This window comes from Rana temporaria, chromosome 4 (assembly GCF_905171775.1).
Source record: "Rana temporaria chromosome 4, aRanTem1.1, whole genome shotgun sequence".
Taxonomy (NCBI): domain Eukaryota; kingdom Metazoa; phylum Chordata; class Amphibia; order Anura; family Ranidae; genus Rana; species Rana temporaria.
In genome coordinates, this window is record NC_053492.1 from 427,502,874 (window position 1) to 427,517,960 (window position 15,087).

At 38.8% G+C, this 15,087-nt stretch overlaps 1 protein-coding gene across 2 annotated transcripts in view; it reads right to left on the minus strand.

Moving 5' to 3' along the window:
• Positions 1-3,612: 3,612 nt before the first annotated feature.
• Positions 3,613-15,087, minus strand: part of HLX (H2.0 like homeobox) — a 16,042-nt gene continuing 4,567 nt past the window's right edge. For both annotated transcript variants that reach the window (XM_040351415.1, XM_040351416.1), the window contains 2 exons: positions 12,767-12,951; positions 3,613-4,329 (listed from right to left, as the gene is read on the minus strand). In XM_040351415.1, the coding sequence (XP_040207349.1) occupies positions 3,988-4,329; positions 12,767-12,951 (527 nt within the window). In that variant the 3' untranslated portion in view covers positions 3,613-3,987. The remainder of the gene's footprint in view (positions 4,330-12,766; positions 12,952-15,087) is intronic.

The following is a 15,087-nucleotide window of genomic DNA, read 5'->3' on the forward strand; positions in this document are numbered from 1 at the left end:
CATTTTTAAAAAGTGCAATTTTACCACTAAAACTTGGGCTGCTCACTACCCTTTCATTGTATTTTATTTTTATTTTATATTTTTCAGAAGAATGCAGCAAGGGCTAATTCCCTAAATGCTTATGTTGTGCAATAAATCTTAATACTATTACAGTACAATTGTAATATTACTTCTATTTATTGTTCAATTTATAGATATAGCAAATGTTTATTGGGGTATTATTTACAAATCTGGATAAAAGCGCAGAAGAGGGGAATATTTTTTGTTTGAGAAGTTTTTATATGTCGTGGAGCAAAGAAGAACAGAGTTTTGCACCTAGGTCTCTTTCAAAATATGTTCTAAAACAATTAGGATTCAGTAATTGAGTTAGCTCATAAATGTAAAAAAACACAACTCATGTTTTTAAAATTATTTTCAAACTCCAGCCTACTTTGTGAAAAAAGCAAGGCTCTTAGCCATCAGTTTAACTAAAATGAGTTTTGTGTTATTACAGTACCAAATTTGGCCTTTACTCCAGTTGTAATACTAAACCCTTGACATGAGTAATACACAGTGCCCCACTGCATTACAAACCATTGTAAACATTGTTATAATATTCAATTTAATTATTCATTTATTATTTTTTGTGTGCTACTGAATGATGCTACATATTCTTGCACATAAAACTTTCACAATATGTACAAAAGAAAAAGTCAAATTCTGTGCATTGAGTAAATTATTTGTGGCACAAGTCAGGAAGCACTTGTACATGACAAATTGATCGTGCATGCAGGCATTAGCGTTGCTGGGTTAAAAGACCACTAAAAATACAATGAAGGAGTCAATGTAAAAGGGAAGCAACCTTTTTTATACTGCCTGGGACCAGGGTTGCATGTTTTTACTTCATAGGGTGACCGCAGCTTCAACAGAATCCCTATATTTTGGCCAATTACTACACTATAATGGACCTCTTTTCTTTTCTGGTGAACACTTCAAGCTGGCCTTTAGGCCATTAGCCAGGTTTTTGCATCCGAAACCTTGGACTCCCTTGGACCACCACATCCTAGACTCACTATGTAACATTGTCACGCAGCCTGCTAATCTAGGGTCGATCGGTCGGTGGGGTGGGGGGAGGTTCAAGAAAACACAAGGTGACCCCTCCCTTGCTGTTGCTTTTAGAGAGACACATTCTAACGTATGACCACAAAAACACCCAATTTATGTGGGACCAGGGGTAAGCAACCAAAGCACTACAGCTGTTGTGGAACTACATCTCCCATGAGACATTGCAAGTCTCTGACTTGCAAGACATGCCCCCAAGCATGACTCCCAGGGCCAGGGGTATGATGGGATTTGTAGTTTCACCCTAGCTGGAGTGTCTAGGTTGCCTAACACTGGATTAAAGGATATTTAAAATGATAGTTGACCATATTCCTGTAAAGCTTTGGTGTCCAACCTCAGACCTAGGGGCCAAAGGCAATCGTTTGGTACATGATGTGCTGTTCTTGGACCCTATCAGTGGAAATTGGAGCACTGATATGTAAATGAGTCAAAGCAGTGATCTCTAATAGTCCCGTGAATCAAACCCAAGTCTGTGACTGTCTCCTGCTGCATGTCTCCAACCAAACCTGTGGCATGTCTCTAGTATTTGTCCATTATTTGCTCTAGTATGTCTGCAGTCTCTATAACCCATGTCTAGCATTACACATACTAAACATTGTGTGTGGCCCTATGGTGATGTCTGGGGCTGCAGCTGATACCTTTGGAAAGGACAGCTACCACTGTAATGTATTACCAAACAGAACAACTATTTTTTGGAAACCATGCTGCACTAAGTTCCTAAAAAGCATATCCAGGCAGCATCCAGTAAGTTATTAAATCCATCCACTGCAGCAAGTTTCCAGAGAGCACCTCACAAGGTCAGGGGTAAGTTGTACTTACTGAAGCCTGTGTAGTATATACTTCTGTGTTTCTTTACCCATTGGGGGTTATTTACGAAAGGCAAATCCACTTTGCACTACAAGTGCAAACTATAAGTGCAAAGTGCACTTGGAAGTGCAGTTGCTGTAAATCTAAGGGGTAGATCGGAAATGAGGAGAAGCTCTGCTGATTTTATTATCCATTCATGTGCAAGCTAGAATGCGTTTTTTTATTTTCCTTGCATGTTCCCCTCGGATCTACAGCGACTGCGCTTCCAAGTGCACTTTCAGTGCAATTTTAAGTGCACTTTGCACTTGTAGTTTGCACTTGTAGTGCAAAGTGGATTTTCCTTTAGTAAATAACCCCCATTGTATCATCAAAGCAGCACTGAATCTGGTGACTGTGACAAACTTCATAGAGCTAACATTTACTTTCTACATAGCCTTTCTATAGGGGAGATACAGCAATAAGCCTACAGTGAGCATGCTTGAGGATTCCTCCTCTACATGACAAGCTGGGGTTCCAAGATTACCAAACATGAAACTGGGGTACACTACAGTTACACTGATTTAAAGGTTTAATTTTCAATTTTGACTGCAGTGTAGCATTAAAGCTGAACTCCAAACAAATAGCTAGATACATACATGAAATTCATATATGAAAGCTGTTTTACCTGCCAAAGGATTTGCATTTCTGTCCACCCAGTTCTGAGATTTAGGCCTCGTACACACGACCGAAAATCTCGTCGTAAATGAAACATCGTTTTCCTCAACGAGTTCCTTGTCAGGCTTGTCGAGAATCTTGACATGCTTTCCTTGCGTACACACTGTCAAGACTAAATCTCATTCTCAAACGCGGTGACGTACAACACGTACGACGGCACTATAAAGGGGAAGTTTGATTCCACTGGTGCCACCCTTGGGGCTGCTTTTGCTAATCTCATGTTACTGCGTGTTAAGTAAAAGTTTTGTGAAAGACGATTTTCAGTCTGTTACAGCGTGACGAATGTGCTATCTCCATTACAAACCCTACTTTTACCGAAGGCACTCTCCCGTCTCATACTTTATTCTGAGCATGCGCGGGTTTCGTAAACCAGCCCGACGCGAAACACGATGAGGAAATTGAGACTCCCGACGAGGAAAAGGAGAACTTGTTCTCTTTTTTTCTCGTCGAGTTCCACAACAGTTTTCTCGACGAAAAACATACACATGACCGTTTTCCTCTGAAAAAAAGCTCTGCCACCAAGTTTCTTGATGGATTCTGTCGAGGAAAACAGTCGTGTGTACGAGGCCTGACACAGCTCTAACACATAGCATAGCCCTGCCTGGCAGGGAAGGACACTTGATTTTTCTCTGAAGCAATTAAAGTGGAACTAAAGTTCAAAAATAAAAAACTGTGAACAGGCAGCTCTATAATGTATGTCTCTTCTGAAATAAAATACATATGCCTGCCTGTTCACAATCCCCTGCACAATGAGCTGCACCTTTAGTAACACTTACAGGTCATTCAAAGAGAAGCTGCACTTTGCTTGCTTCACCTATCAGCTTGTTCCATGTAAGCACATAAGGACTGCAGCACAATTAATTGGCTCATTGTGCTGCTTCATCCTCTACCACTCTGAGTTTCATTGTATAGGGACTGCAAGAGGTTGATACAAAACCAGATTCAGGTACTTACGCTACTTACATATAACAAAAAAAAAGAAAAGAAAAATAAAGAAAAATAAAGAATATTTAATGATAAATTAGAGCTACATTAATTTGTGTCCTTTATATTTCCCTGGAGTTCAGCTTTAAATAGTTCTGTGATTTGTCCTCTTCATAGCCTGATAATTGCACGTTTGTCAGCAAATGTTATTAAAACTCTTTTAAATGAACCAACTTGTGATTTATGTTTAGTGGCCCTTTAAGGAGAGGATTTTTGCGACACTTTGCCCAGTTGTACACTCTCCTCTAAATGTTCCCAGTGGTACAATCGTCCAAGACAATCCGCCCAGAGAATATTTTCACAGTGTGTCCTAAATGAAGTATCCAGAGAGGAGGACGACCAATATCCAGCACACCAGTCCGTCATCCAGGGTCCTCTCGATTAATGCAGAGGGGGGCTCTGTGATATGGGGGGCTCTGAACAAGGGGTGACTTGTGGTGTGGAGAGGTCAGTGGCTTGGGACAATTTAATGACGCTGGTTTGTTGGGGCTCAGTGGTGACTTCAGTCCGTTCACTGTCACTGGCCATCAAGTCCAGCAATTCAGAGTCACTGCTGTCACTGTCCCCCTCTGTCCTGTATGGGCTGCTGCTTCTGTCCAAGTCCCCCTCTGCGGAGCATGGGACCTCAGTCTTTTCTGACTCTTCCTTCTCTTTGTCCTTCTGTGCTTGTGCCTCTTTGGAGTGTCTCCATTTCATGCGCCTGTTCTGAAACCAGACTTTGACCTGGAAGAAGAAAGAGGAAGTTAGTGCATGTTGTACAAACAGGAGTGCCATCACAGCGGGAGCAGAGGAACCCACTGATACATGATCTGTGGTCTAGCTCTACCTTCGATAGCATATATACAGTATATTGAAAAATAGAAGAGAAAAAAAAATATATATATATATATATATATATATATATATATATATATATATATATATATATTCATCCTTTGTTACATCTCAGCATTGCCGATCTCCTAATTTCTCAGGGTGGGTGGTGACCATAGTAAACCATTCCTGTGCAATGTGTGTCTGCATGGCCAATTGTAGTCTCCGTCAGAAGCCCATGTGACAAAGTGACAACACAGGAGCACAACTGGGAAACAGGGACAGAGCACTGTCCCAACAAGAACTGTCTGAACTAGGGTTGCCACCTTCTTTAAGCCAAACCAGGACACTTTAGAAGTACACGGCTATTTCTTTGTTTTGTAGTATACACTATAGTATTGTAAAAAACCTGGGACATTTTTGGGTAACCTTTTAAGAGTAGTAATGCAGCTCATGTAGCGTGCTGCAGCGAAGAGTGGGTGTGGCCAAATTGTATTACCAGTGGGAGGGACTTAAAGGTACATGGCTAAATAAAACAAAAGCTTTCTTGTACCCATAAAATATGCTTAGATTAATAAAACAAATGTCACTGTAAAGATATGAACTTAGCCTACCTTAAAAGTGTACAGTGTGAGTCAGTATTATTTATTTATTTATTTATTTATTTATTACAGGTACTTTTATAGCCCCGAAAATTATGCAGCACTTTACATATATTATACATTCACATCAGTCCCTGCCCTCAAGCACCTTACAAACTAAGGTAAAGTAGTGGACGGTGTCAGTAGGGCAGAGGAACAGTCTGACAGACCCCTGGTGTCTTTTGAGACAAAGTGACTGAGGACAGTAACCAGGCAGCAGAAAGAAGTGGAACCTGGACAGGAGGGGCATTTACTAGTACAGATCAGCTGTATTTTCCTCATGTAGCCCCTGAATGCCGGTGGGAGCTAGAAGAGGAGAAGCTGGCTTTCAGATGCTGCAGGAGCAAAATACAGCAGATCGGTTCTAGTAAAAGCCACCCCTCCTGTCCAGGTATGAAAGAAAGGCTGCATGGGCCACTTGGAGCATAAGGAGCCACTGTCTGAATAATGTGTCTAGGCTTCAAAACCCAGACTGTCCGGGTGAATCACGGACAGGTGGAAACCCTAGTCTACACAGGGACCTTCATGATTTGGACCATGGATATTATTTTAATAAAAACTGAAAAGTTTAATTTACTAAAAATAACATTAGAAATTACTTTAACCCCTTCCCGCCCATCCCCAGTGTCCCTTTAACAGGGGCTGCCTGATCACATGTTCTCTGTGATTGGCTGCCACAGGGAGTCAGCTCCATCACCTCCTGATCATCAGTGGAAACTAGAAGATGTCTATGACAGCTTGGTCACTGTCCTGGGAACAAGCAGTGAGTGATGTAGAACTACAGGCATCACAAGAAAAGACTTCGGAGCATCATAGTAAAATGAATATAGAATGTAGCTTAAGTCACTGCTGATAGTGCCAGCCTAGTCCTGCTGTACTGCCCCCTGGAGCTAGCAATCTATATACAGAAGAGAACAGCAAGCAATGTCACTTCAGTTCAGCAGGTGTTTTATATCAAGTGAAAACAGGACATGGACATAAAACACGCAGCACACAATGCTGGCAGCTTGCGGTGTGTCATTGTTCTAACCAAGGGCTGATAACAATCTCACAGCCACACTGCTGCACACACAGATAAACTCAGCCCAACTGGGGCTACTTCAGACCTAAACAGACCAATATTGTCCCCAGGAGAAACCAATAATGACATTGGGTTTATAAATAACTCTGCACTTGCTGGGAAGTCTTTTCTGCAAATACAGATATGAAATCTACGCTTGCCTAAATACGTCTGATACTATGAACCAGCCAGAGATGGTCAACACTTCTAAAAGCTGAACTCCATGTAGATAAAAAAGACACAATGAATGCAACTTTGTTTTCATGCTAACTTTAAAGGGTAACTCCACTTGCATTAAAAAAGAAATTTAGCAAATAAAAAAAAAAAATAATAATAATAAAATGTTTGCATATATAATTGCTACACAAGCCTGGGGACAATATTGGTCTGTTTAGGTCAGAATCAGACCCTGCAATTCAAATTCAGTCAGCAATCAGCCTGGTGAAACATACAGCTATTTCTTCAGAGCAACAGCAGGTAGGACTCTGTTCCAATGTTTGTTCATATCCTTGCAATTTACATTAGTCATCCAAAGGGAAGTGTTTTTTTCTCAGCAAAAGTGGAGTTATTCTTTAGGTGCACACAAAACCTGTGTATACCCAGGCCAGTAAACATGGCTCGGTATAGGGCATGGAACAATTCGCCCCATGTGAAAGAGGCTTTACAATAAATCACCAAAGAATATGCTCTGGCACACCTTTAACAATCACTACATCACACCATGCATCCAAACAAAACATATTATTTTTTAACTTCCAGACAGATTTTTTTTTTAAAACAAATACATTACTAAAACCAACTAAAAGCATACCAACATTTTCGCAAAGCCATACCAGCAAGATTCTTATCCTTTTCCCTTATATTTATAAATGCAATATTCAATTAAACTGGACCCTTTATGTAGTATAAGAAGGTAGGCAAGCTAAGGTCAGCCTTTAATAAAAAACTTCTATAGCTTGACTGCTTGATCCAGCAGCTATTGCTGCATGCTTACTTGATCCAGCATTTATTATACAGCTATTGTGACTTGACTATTCTCTGTTAAGCTGCTCACACACAGTTTAAAAAAATCTAACGGATTCCTCCATCCACACAATACAGCCCAAAGACTCTCCCACTGAGACTATTGCGTTCTGACAGCTGGCACCAGTGGCAGTCAGAATATCCAAACAGCAGCTGCATCTGATTGGATGCAGGCGCCCTTTGGTTGGCAATTTTTTGTCTCCTTTGATTTTTCAATGGAAGGTGGGAGAGTGGTGACAGGACCACCCATGGACAAAATTTTGGCTAGTTAATCAGGACCTGGCTAAAATGTGCATAGTGTATGGCCAGGTTTATGCTGCTAATATGAAATCAAGCATCAGTGGAAGGAGGAACAATTTGGAGGTGAAACACTCGGTGGAGACGATAAGACCCAACAGCGGGTCCCACCGGGCTGTTGAGCAAACTCTGCCTACTGCACACCATTATGGATTCATGGTAAAGCTTTGTAAATTCTAGCCTCATATTGGAACTGGATGCTTAAGAATAAAGCCGTAAATGTATAAATGAGACTTTATGCTGGAATAAACTTGACATCTCTGCATTTAGGCTCCATGCACACTGGGCTTAAAAAAATGTCTGTTCTCTTTGGAGTAAAAAAACGCTCATATAGAGCATTTTTTGTACAAAGTTTAGAAGAGTTTAGGAGAGTTTTACATTTTTTTCTGACAGTGAGCTCCAATCAAAAATGCGAATGAGAAGGTTTTTTTTTCCTGCCTCTAAATGTTGATCTCAAAATATGCCTGTAAACGTCCTAATGTGCATGAACACCTAGGATAACAATGAGTTGCTTCTACAGGCAGAACACAAAACTCCTGTAGAAGCAACATTTTTTATGCCAGTGTGCATGGAGCCTTATGCCGCGTACACACGATCGTTTTTCGGCATTAAAAAAACAACGTTTTTAAAAACGTCATTTAAAATGATCATGTGTGGGCTTCACATCGTTTTTCGGCTTCTGAAAAACGCCCCCAAAAAAAAATCGAACATGCTGCATTTTTTAACGTCGTTTTAAAAAATTTCGTTTTTCGGGTTGTAAAAAATGATCGCGTGTAGGCTAAAACGACGTTTTAAACCCGCACATGCCCAGAAGCAAGTTATGAGACGGGAGCGCTCATTCTGGTAAAACTACTATTCATAATGAAGTAAGCACATTCATCACGCTGTAACAGACAAAAAAGCGCAAATCGTCTTTTACTAACAAGGAATCAGCTAAAAGCAGCCCAAAGGCGAATAGAACTTCCCCTTCAAAGTGCCGTCGTATGTGTTGTACATCACCGCGCTTTGTTCATCATTTTTCAAAAATAATGGTGTGTGGGCAACGTCGTTTTTAATGATGAAGTTGGAAAAACTTCGTTTTTTTGGACATGCTGAAAAACTTTGTTTTTTTTTCATGCCGAAAAACGATCGTGTGTACGCGGCATTAGTAGCAATATTGCTAACTCCACCAAGGCCGGTCCCAAGACCATGCTGCGAAAGGAGGAGGTTTCCATGAGGAAGGCGCTGGTCCACCCTGTGATAGTTGTAGGTTTGAGGCACACCAATGTTTGGCTACAGCTAATAGGGGATGGTGAAATACACTCTGTGTGCCTGAACCTCTGTGTGCCTGGTCGATCGGTATAAGAAAACAAAAATCAACATTGCTGAGCAAGCTGCCAGTTTATATTGTATAAAGGGTCCAATATAACGAAATAGTGCATTATAAGGCCTCATTCGGGATGGTACCCATAATATGTGCATGCTGTCTTTGTTTTTGGAATCTGTATCCACCCAAGCTGCATGCAGACAGTCTATAGATGTGGATGCAGATGCAGCAGCTGTACGGACACAGCAGCTTGCCAAAGTTTGACAGCCATTCAGGAGAGGAAAGGTCTGAATGGCTTTGGGAAAAAGTTTTATTTGCGGAAAAAAAAAGTAAAAAAAAAAGGGATTTAATGTTTGCAAAATTTGTCTGGTAGTAAATAAATAACTAATTTGCTGCTTTGTTTGAACAAATGCATTTGTTAAAGGTATAGCAGAGTATATTCTATGGAGGTTTGAATGTATCAATGTTAGATGCAAACTGTTCTACAAAGGGTTCTTAAGCTTGTCCACTATTAAGAGGATGATTTTAACCTAAAAACAAGAAAGAATAAAGCAGAAGTTTGGATTTTATAGAGGGAGGAGGGGGACACTGGTTCCCCTTTTTTCTCCCTGTATTATGGTTTCTCATAGTGTTGAGCAAGAAAAAAAACTTCTTTTTTTTTGTCTGAAACATTCAAATCATTTTCTGCAGCAAACCAGATTCTTGCTTCATCCCAACCACAATACATAAAGAGGCACAATCTATAGCCTTATTCATCCTTACGTTTCATAAATCCGTTTAAACAAGAGAAAAACTGATTTTCACTTCCCCTCAATTCGGCATTTCGCAATGTGCAATAGAACAAAAATCACTCTATTTTCCTGTAAGTGTCTTTAGAGGACAAAAAGTGGTTCTTTTTTTTTGCACTCTTAACTGCTTTTCTGAGTTTGAGAAAATGTATTTCAGAGAAGTACATAAATGTGTTTATGTGGTTGGTATACAAAGGGAGTAGAGTGTGTTTACTTTGCAAAGTGAATTTTCATTCAGCTTGGTGAAGCAATGCTTATTTTTTTTTTTTTTAGCATGATTGGGTATTCCTTGCAAAGTAAAGTATTAATTAAATTAATTAATTAAATTATTACCTCTTTGGTCCTCTACTAAATCAACTTCTATGTGATTGATGTATGACTAATAAGTTAAAAAAGTTATTGATGTAGGATAAGAAGTTAAAATGACAGTTATTATTAATATATAAATTATTGGGCTTTAGCTGTTCATAATAACATATATTTATTTTATAATTCTGCATCAGATGTAAACATGGAAACATATGGGTCATATTCATAAAGTGGCAAATGGTGATGGTTAATATATTAACCGGTCGCTTTTAAGATTTATTGTTTCAATCAGCAAATGTAGGAAATTAATTTACTAAATGGGTAGATGATGGTCAGTGTGCTTAGTAAATATGGTAAAGTTGATTTTAAGTCAACCACCTAATCATGTAGCAAAAAAAAACTCTTGTTAATTCCCTTGTGCATGATTGGATAGTTTAAGTTGACCCTATTACCTAAGTTTGGTGAACATTCACTTTACAAAGCAAACAGTTTCTACTACTTTGTTAAATTAGTTCCACTGATATCATCACTTTTTTTTTCAGCGTGGATTCCCGTGGAGAGACTTTGATGCTTAATCTCTGTTGTCACTTCACACATTGGCCAGACAGTTGTCACCCTGCAGATTTGCAAATACTGGCATATGCACTCTACAGCTAGGGCATTACATTTTATTTTATTTTTTTTAACTACTGCAAACAGTGGGAGAAAATGCCAATGAATAGGGTCAGACTTAGTCTTGTATATTGGACTTTATTTTATTTTTTTACTGGGCCCCTCAGAAATATGCAGATATTACAGGCATACCCGGCATTTAAGTACGCAATAGGGCTTATTTACTAAAGCTGGAAAGTGCAAAATCAGGCTCAGTTCTGCATAGAAACCAATGAGCTTCTAACCCCAGCTTGTTCAATTAAGCTTTCGTAATAAAACCCAGAAGCTCATAGGTTTCTATGTAGAAGTGAGCCTGATTTTTCACTTTTCAGCTTTAGTAAATAAACTCCATTGTGTACTTAAAAATGGGGTATGCCTGTATACTGCATATAAAAAAATATATAAAAAAAATATATTACATAGCTGTAAAGCTATGAGATTGTGTATTAATGTATTAAAGTATAAATAATTCTGCTTTATAATTTATTTGACATAGTAATTAATTTAACTAACTGGATATGTTAAATTATATTTTACATTTAAATAATTTACATATCAATTTAGTGACCATCTCCATATATAACTGTAAGCATTTATTTGTAGCACAAAAATTGTATTCAACACTGTACTAGGTAGAACATGTTGGAGTTAGTCTTATGAACCACTGCAAATGAAAACCTCATAGCTAGGTAAGGGTTCATTTATTAAATCTTTATCAAAAGATTTGAGAATAATGACTTAATTTAGTGAATTAAGTGCAGATGTGTTCACTTTGAAAACAAAAACAGGATTTTAATTTGCATGTAATTGGATGATTGAAGGTAATAAAGGTAATAGCTCTACACTACACTGACTTTACTTCATTAACATTTTGTTCTCTTTTAGTACAGCAGTCCCACCAGAAAGAAGCTTATATCAGCGTTATGCAAATTAAGACTAAGGTTTCTATTACTTTTAATATGAAACAAATAAGAAGAAGTTTTTCAGCACAAACAGAGACTGTAGAATTCAAATATAATTATTATCTAAATTGTGTTCTAATTGTGTAGTGTGTTTCTGTACTTAGAAATCTAACATGAAGCTGGTAGTCAATTGTATTTAGTTAACATGTTGGCATGTTGTAAATATTAATATGTAGCATTGTGGGAGCCCTTATGGGTATTTATTAAAAAAAAAAAAAAATACATTTATAATATTATTTAGAAGCATAAACTTTCATTGGGGAGCAATGCAAGATTTTGGAGAACAACACTATTAAGGCCTCGTACACACGAACGAGAAACTCGACGGGCGAAACACATCGTTTTGCTCGTCGAGTTCCTTGTGAAGCCCTCGAGAAACTCGACAAGCCAATTTTCTCCATTCCCGTCAAGGAAATAGAGAACATGCTTTCTTTTTGGCTCGTCGAGTTTCTCGACAGTTTCCTTGACGAAAATGTACACACGACCGGTTTCCTCTGCAAAAAAATATCTCCCAGCAAGTTTCTTGCTGGTTTTTGCTGAGAAACTCGGTCGTGTGTACGAGGCCTCAGACTCATTGGGAGTAATCTGCTAGAGGAGCTGAGCCTGGCCATACACTGCTTACATTATGACTGGTAAGCTGCCCATAAACTGCTTGAATTTCTAAAGACTCTTGGCTCAGCTGAAATTTAAGCAATCTATGGTCCTGCTCAATTCAACAAAATGTGATGTTTTATCAATGGAGCCTGTCAGATGCAGCCACTGTTTGGGTATAATGACAGCCTACACAGGCGTCATCGGCTGTCGGAATACAATAGCCTAGAAAGGGAGATTCGTTCATCTGCTCTGTTAATGTAAATAGAGAAAATCTATTGGATTGCTATCATTCAGCCCGTGGGCTGAATTAAAGATATCTATTAAGCCTTATTTACATGTGCAGCTGAGAGGCGGTAAAAATTGGTGGTTGATCCTAGCTTTTACTGCCCCAACCCCACGATCGCCAAGCCACAAGTTACAATGCCGAGCAGCCATAGTAGGTAAACATTGGGGTTGATTTAGTAAAGGCAAGCAGAAGCTCTGCTGACTTCCATCATCCAATTATGTGCAAGCAAATTAGCTGTTTTTTTTTTTTCATCCATTGTCACTATCAGGAAGCCAGTCCGGAGCAAAGATGTTCAGCTGACACTGAAATAAGTGCATATAGTGAGGAAGGAGATCAGTCAAAAAGATGAAACAGTGATTTAGTTGTGTTCTGTACAGTATAGAGATGCTAGGACTAGGTCAATGAAACTTTGCTTGTGCCATCATCTTACCTGGGCATCGGTGAGCCCCAACATGGCTGCCAACTGCTTCCTGTCCGGCTTGGTGACGTATTTTTGCACTTCAAACCTTTTCTCCAGCCCCTTCCTTTGGAGATTGGAGAAGACAGCCCTGGACCATGACCTCTTCCTCTTGTACGTCTGGGGCATTGTATCCTTGGTGAGGACTGCGTATGGGCCTGAGGGACAGAAACAAAAGATATCATGAGATGACCATCTGCCAAGGGGGGGGGGGGGGGTCTACTTCTAAGTGCTGCAACTTGTAGTTCTACAAAAGTTGGGGAAACATAAAAAGTGTAGCTATTTCCCCCATCAACCAACCTGAATACATCTAATATGCCCTCTAGGTGGGAAATAAGGAATTGCAATGGTTGGTTTTAGAGATAAGCAAATAAGTTCATAAAGTGGGTGAACACACAACATTTGTATCATTGTACAATTAAGCCAAACCTATGCAGATCTGAGCTGTGAGGGTGATACTGTACAAAACTTTAGAGGCTAAGACTGGTTATAAAGTACTCTTCTTTTTTTTTGATCAGCCAATGGGCTAATTGAAAAAAGAAACCAAATGGATTCCCCAATCTAGACAAGTGAGGTAGATGAAGGAATAGAGTGGATTTACTAAGGGGAAAAAGTTGCTCCAGAGCTTAGTAAATGAGCCTCATTTACTAAGCTCTGGGGCAACTTCACTTGCAGAGTGCAATGGCGCTTTGCAAAGTGTGCAGTCTATATCAACCCCTATGTATTCTAATTCCTCCACTGTCAGAATTCACGGATCAGCGGCTGCAGGCCATTAGTCATAGCTGCTGATAGGGAAACATTATCCAACATACCCGTTCAACAAAATCTAATTGTTAGATTGACATCTGTCAAGCAGGAGTGGCTATATGTGGATCGAAATTCGGGTGGTCCTTACTGAACTGTCCAAATTCAATCCTTCTATGGCCAGCTTAAAGAAGAGTTGCTTCTTACTATGAAATGACCCCACTGGGGTTGATTTACTTTAAGAAACAGAGAATGTTGTTGACCTGGTAAATGTTCTCTGAGTTTAGTAAATAGGATGAGGTTGTGTTCCCATGATCAACCAGTCAGGATGAAGCTTTGTTCAAATGATCAGCCAATCATGTGCTAGCAAAAACACTGATTTTAATGTTCTGCTTTTAATTTTACTTTGTTCATAAAAGCAGTAAAACAATGTCATTGATTTTCTAAAGGGAGAGTGTATGTATACTCTGAAGAGAAGAGAAGAGATGTTGACTTATATCAAGGGAAGCTTTGTGCACTTAAATCATCCAATCATAAGCAGGAGTAAAATATTGTGTTTTATTGCTTCCTTTCTGATGATTGGGTATTCAAAGTGAACAATAGCTTTACTTTATTTAGGGAACAGCCTGTACTCTTTCAGTAAATCAATCCAAATGTATACACAGAATATCTTTTTTATTTCTGGGAAGCGCCATTAACGTTGGTCAACCAATAACATGCAAAGTAAATCTGTGCTTTATTTATATGCTTGGGCATTCAAGGTTAACACACATTATCTTAGCTAAATTACATACTTTTCCCCTTTAGTAAATCACTCCCAATGCATATGTAATTGGGTGAGGGTATTAAAGTAGTTACTTTTAGGATGGGTTTTGTTCACTTCAAATACTGGGGCTGATTTGTTAAGCGCAAATAGAGCGTTCACTTTTGAGAAAATACACTTTGTAAAGAAATTTTTGTGGGGAAATTTGGAAGGAAAATTCCCTTACAAAGTGCACCTTTCCTTGCAAATTGGATGTTCTGGTTACTTTCAGTAAATCAACCCATTGAATAAGGATCACTAAATAGGAAAGAATATTAACCTGAACCCAGTTGAATGTTTGAACACAAGCCAGTGTAAAATAAATTTATATTTTATTAAACAAGCCTTCATGTGTACACATGTACATAATACACAACCAAATGGCCATATCAATAATGAAGAAGAAATAATAATAATAGGAATAATAATAATATCATTATCTATAATTGAATAAAGTGTAGTGTCAGGATACCATGCTATTAAAAAACTTGTGTTTGTCTCTTATATTTCTTATATATGTGTTATTGCACATGATAAAGAAATATACTGTGGTAGTTTTTTCCAATCTTATTCTGCAATTATTCGTTTTTTTTGTTTTTGTTTTTAGCATTGTTTAAAGGGGAACTACATGGGCCCATAGAAGGCCATTATGTTAAGAGGAAATGTTGCAGAGATGTTGTTATGATGACAGCAATGGGCCATTAAAGAGCCCATTAGCCAGTAGGTGAGTTACAGATGTGTGAGCTGT